Raw genomic sequence first — 6,007 nt, 5'->3', positions numbered from 1 at the left:
TGTGTGTGTGTGTGTGTGTGTGTGTGTGTAAGTAATAAGCTCTATTACTTTATATCACTACAAGTATTACATACTTTACTGAACAAAAGAAAGTTGATGGATTCCAATAATATCGGAGTTTGTTGTGAAAAACATTTCCCTCGAGTCGAGAGACCAGTTTCGGAAAACTCAAACGATTCTGCTTTGATGGGAGCTAAAAACAGTTTTCACAGCAAATTCCGATATAGGTTGAATCTACATCATTGCAAGGGTACCTATAGAAAATTTTATTTAAAAATACCCATTTTCCTTAAAGTTATGAGGAAACAAATTCGGTGGAGTACTCTTGTATAGGCATGCCGTTTGTGTAAAAAGCATACGGTCAAATACACAATACCACCGACTCGCCCATCCCCATTCCGTTTTCGGGAAATAAATGCACAGTTATCTGCGGAATGGTCAAATTTAATTGAAATGACACAAAAAACCTGAAATAATGTCAATTTTATTTAGTGTTTTCAACGGTCAACGTACAAACAAACAAACAACCTTTGCTTTTTAAAGGATAGAGAGGAAGTATTACTTATTTTATAGGACAGAAAAAAGTTGATTCTGAATTTTAAACTTAGCTAATTTTCCTTATGTTGCCTTACAATTTACTTTCATCTTTGTCTAGTTGTTTCCAAGGGCTTCTTTTTCATTTGATTAAATAGGCACCAAATTTAGTTAACTTAGACCTACATAATAGCTATAATTTCATCGTCATGCAACTTTTCAATTTACTTTCACTCTTGTGTAGTTGTTTTCAGGAATCTCTTCTGTTTCACAAACAAGGTTCCACTTGAATCTACAGTATAACTACAATTTCATCCATATGTAACTTCACAATTTCATCTAAAACCATAATAAAATCAGTATAACTATGATGACCATTCCTTAACACCTATATGTCTTTCAGATTCCTGTGCTGCCAGCTGACTAACTCAAACAACATCTATTTCACCTTCCTATGATGCCCCACCAAAAGTTCCATTTCCGGCCATGTTCAATACAATCTAAGTGAATAACTTTCAATATTCATAGTACAATTTTGGCAGCTTTTTTCAACCCAGTTAATGACGGGTGTTTCTGCTAGTATATATATATAAATATAAAAACCAATGAAATAAATATAATGCACATTTAGTTGTCTTCCTTAGACAGGTCATTTATTTCGGAAAAACCAATGAAAGAAATATAATAATGCACATTTAAATAATCCCCTTAGACAGGTGATTTATTTCGGATCTGCGGTGTGTCCAAGATGTTGAAAAATGGAGAGGCAGGTAGAAAGTCCCGACCACTTCCATTGTCTTCGGCGTAAAATTTTACACAAGAATTAGCTTTTGGTTTTTATATCGATGCCGTAGCCTTTCATGCTATAGATGGACAGACAGAGAGACACAGTCGCGCGTGCGCGCAAACACACGTTTGTTTTTATTATATAGATGCGGGCATGGCTGTGTAGTAAGAAGCTTGCTTCCCAACTACATGGTTCCGGGTTCAGTCACACTGCGTGGCACCTCAGGCAAGTGTCTTCTACTATAGCCTCGGGCCGACCAAAGCCTTGTGAAAGAAGCCCGTCGTATATATATATATATATATGTGTTTATGTGTTTTTGTGTCTGTGTTTGTCCTCCTACCATCGCTTGACAACCGATGCTGGTGTGTTTATGTCCCCGTAACATAGAGGTTCGGTAGAGAGACCGATAGAATAAGTATTAGACTTACAAAGAATAATCCGTGGGTCCCTTTGTTCGACTAAAGGCGGTGCTCCAGCATGGCCACAGTCAAATTACTGAAACAAGTAAAAGAATAAAAGAGTAAAAGCTATACATGTTTGTGTGTATTTATATGTATATATATATAGATATGTATGTATGTATACATGCGTACATACATATATACACATACACAAATATATATATAATGTAATATAATATATTATATTATGTTACATTATATTACAAGGTACTATATTATCAGCCGTGGAGAGATAAACTTTATGAATATATTTTGTAAGTCGAGGGTATATGATATATTTCTCCTAACACATTTTCGTTTAATTTATGAAAATTCTACTCTTCTTGCATATGTGTATGTGTCCCTTGGATTTTGGAGATAGTATAGGACAATTTGCTAGTGGCTCTTATTGAAGAAGAAACACATGTCTACGACTGTTCACTTATCTCCCGACAATAAGCCTATTTCTTTTTCTTTAATGGCTTGTCGACTTCGGAGAATTCTTCATTCTTGAAATTATGTCCCTTTCTCGTTACCATATTGGTCATTGTGACACACCCTACACAGGGTGAGGTAATCTTAATAAATCGAAAATCTATGTTGTATGGTATTTGGTATACCTTTATTTGTATGTGCTGTTCATAAACTGTACATGCCACTGGTCACTCGGAGTTATTTCACTCGGGTCATTTTTGTAATATACATACATATAAATATATATATATATTAAATATACGTGTGTGTGTGTGTGTGTGTGTGTGTGTGTGTGTGTGTGTGTGTGTGTGTGTGTGTGTGTGTGTGTGTGCGTGCGTGTGTGTGTGTTATTCTAACAGTTGCTGGTGGTGCAGAACTGAACACATCGAGTGAACTATATCAGTGATCTCTTCATTCTGAAATGTTCACTGACTTCATGAACTATTGTCTTCTATCTACCTTCTTATATACCATATTTAAAGATATAGTATTAATGACTGTTATTAATTACAACAGCGAATGTTGTTGTAGTTAACATTAATAGTGCTATTTTAATGGTTTTCAGTTCTTGCATATAAATGTTGTCTGTTTTTATTTTTGTCTTTTATTTTGTTTTGCTTTTGGGTTCTTTTGTTTCTTGTGATTTAGCTATGTTTCTCTTTTTTTATAGAATACGACCTGGACGGAGGAAACAAACGACCTCGAACGACCATCACGGCCAAACAGCTGGAAGCCCTGAAGAGGGCCTACAACGAAAGTCCGAAACCCGCACGTCATGTTCGGGAACAGCTAAGCGTTGAAACAGGTCTGGACATGAGGGTGGTACAGGTTTGGTTCCAGAACCGACGGGCGAAGGAGAAGCGGTTAAAGAAAGATGCTGGTAGGCAGCGCTGGAGTCCTTACTTTAGACAAATGAAACGTAATGGTGACCCGGATAGCTCTTTAAGTGCTGATGACCGGTCAGATGACGGTCTGACTGAGGGTTCTTATGCCAGTAAGTATTTTTATGTGAATTCTCCATCTGAAATGGAAAATAATTTATTTCATTGTCAATCATGTAGCGAATGTGAAATGTGATGACATCCCATATCTCTCAAATATTAGGCTAAAATAAATTTAGTTCACAATTATTACCAATGGAATATTTATTTAAAAAAAAGACACTTCGGGTATAATTGTTTGTGATAATTTGTATATCGTCATAATACACATGTATACATTTGTGTATTATGTAAAACTGTTTATTCGAATGCATTGGCTTGAAGTCATTTTGTACTGTTTGATAATCAATAAACAAAAGAAACTAATTCGAATATGTATAAATACATAAATATTCAAGGATGTTCTTTCGTTGCGTTTTAATTTTAAATATTCCATTTTAAATATTCCATTGTCATTGAAGTTATGTGTACCTCTAACTCTGTCCCGATGCGGTACGTGCATGTTGTATAACTTTTCATTCATGTATACTTTTTTTAGAAATTGACTCATCCTTAACTACGTATTATCTACAAAGAATATTGAGTATTAATTGGACAGAACTACTTAGGAGAAGCTGACTAAGCCACAGCACTGGTTACCTTCGGATAGTTTGTATAGATGATACGTCGGGAGTTATAAATATGACCGGATGACTTAGTTTCATTGATGCAAACCTACATTCACTTAACGTAGTTTGTTATGAAATCCTTCAGGAAACGTATTATGGATCGGTTTGTCCTTTTCCTGGTTTCACTCATTGGGCTGCGGCCATGTTGGGGCACAACCTTGAAGTATCTTAGTCGATGATATCGACCCAGTAATTATTTCAGTCTGAAACATATTTTATGGATTTTTATTTATCAAATAACTAAGTTACTCTTTAACATAGAGGGAAGTACAACTCAAATGCATTTACATAAACTCACGCACGCACATACATACACGCATACATACACACATTACATACATGCATATCGACATATTCATACATGCACACACACACACACACACACACACACACACACACATATATATATATATATATATATATATATATATATATACATAATATAGATACATACATATATAAAATTAGAATGACAAAGGAATTAGAAATTATGACATGAATATCATTAGCTTACAGTTGTTTCTCCTATAAGATGCAATGCACTAATAATTGAATGCTTGTGTATCATCCTACAGCTTCATCGGGGTATCCAACATGAAGAGCAATGTTATTTGGAAAAACACTTACAAACACACACACACGCACACACGCACAACGAGCTTCCTCGTAGATTACATCAGCTAAATTCCACCAACATGACATTAGTCAGCCTGTGACTACATTACAACATGACACTTGCATAACCCATATGCCATAGTAAAGAATTAACGTATCTACGAATACCAATAACGAAACAGAAAGTTCTAGATCCACACGCTCAATACTTCCTTGTAGCATTTCATTGAAAGCTGTTTGTGTATATGGGAACTTTTTCATACTTTTACATACAGTTATGGCAATCATCAGACTTGCTATAGTGAAGACGTACATCGTCATTTTTATACAACATACATAAACACAGTTTTAGAAACAAGCCATGTGGTAGATCGATTTGATAGTAATAGCAGTCATATCTCTTTCAAATCACTTCCTAACGCCTTAAAAGAAGGGAATGGAATATTGATTAAATGTAGTTCTAGATAGGCTTAAAACACGAAGACAAGTAAATGTTCACTGCTTGAACACCTTTGTAGATAAACACACAATATTAGAGACAACCATAAGCAAATTGACAGGCAGATGGACAAATAGATATACAGATAGACAAACAGACAGATTAAATGTGTGAGTGAGTGAGTGAGTGAGTGAGTGAGTGAGTGAGTGAGTGAGTGATTTCTGTATGATTCTGGCGCTCAAAGTTAAATACGATTAAGAAAGAAGGAAATACGAATGATTGAAGACTATAATAAAAAAGGAATTAGAGAGGTAACAAGATAAAATAACAAGTATGTAGTGTGAGAGAAAAGAAGAACCACAACGATACTTGTATATGATACTCACATGTGTGGAGGGAGACATTGGGAAATGAAGTGGAAAGGTGGAGGCAGATTTTGGTTAAGAGAAAAAATATAGGGAACTCAACATAAAGAGACGAAGAGCAAAATAATGAAATATGCGGGTTTGCCAATGAGAATAATACAGAAGAATGAAGATCGATACTATAAACGTAAAGAAGTGAAAGCAGGACCATTTAAATACACAGCAGCTAATTTAAAAGTCGAACTGACAGAGAAAGTTCCAGACACAGAAAAACAACTAAACTTGGAAAAGGAGGAAGAGATGAAGAACTGAAAAAGCGGTCGATGTTCGATATAAACTGGGAAAAGGGTCTGCTGCAAAACAATAAAAAAAACTAACAGAAGTATTAAAATCAAGACACAATATAAAATGAAGTGAAATAATTAAAACAAGACAAAATGAAATAAAACAAATGTGCAGCGATTGAAGTAAAAAATATTGAGGATTACAGAAAAGAGATGGAAATAAATGTCACATATTTTGATAGTTCTGTGTTAGTATATATACATATAAACATATATACATATACATGTGTGTGAGAGAGAAAGGAGGAGAGTATGTGTATGTATGTGTGTGTATATGTGTGTGTGTTTGTGCATGTGTTCTGCATATATAGTGATTTTTATGCATATTTAAATGTGTAAATATGAATATAAACATTTACATACATACATATATATATATATATATATATATATATATATA

General features: G+C 34.5%; 1 protein-coding gene across 1 annotated transcript in view; it reads left to right on the top strand.

Annotated features, from left to right (window-relative positions):
* Positions 1 to 6,007, top strand: part of LOC106884307 (LIM/homeobox protein Lhx3) — a 171,458-nt gene that overhangs the window by 162,177 nt on the left and 3,274 nt on the right. Inside the window, exon 5 of the mRNA XM_052978610.1 lies at positions 2,906 to 3,229. Within this exon, the coding sequence (XP_052834570.1) occupies positions 2,906 to 3,229 (324 nt within the window). The remainder of the gene's footprint in view (positions 1 to 2,905; positions 3,230 to 6,007) is intronic.

This window comes from Octopus bimaculoides, chromosome 2, assembly GCF_001194135.2.
Source record: "Octopus bimaculoides isolate UCB-OBI-ISO-001 chromosome 2, ASM119413v2, whole genome shotgun sequence".
In the NCBI taxonomy this organism is placed as follows: domain Eukaryota; kingdom Metazoa; phylum Mollusca; class Cephalopoda; order Octopoda; family Octopodidae; genus Octopus; species Octopus bimaculoides.
This window is presented reverse-complemented; position numbering and strand designations above follow the sequence as displayed.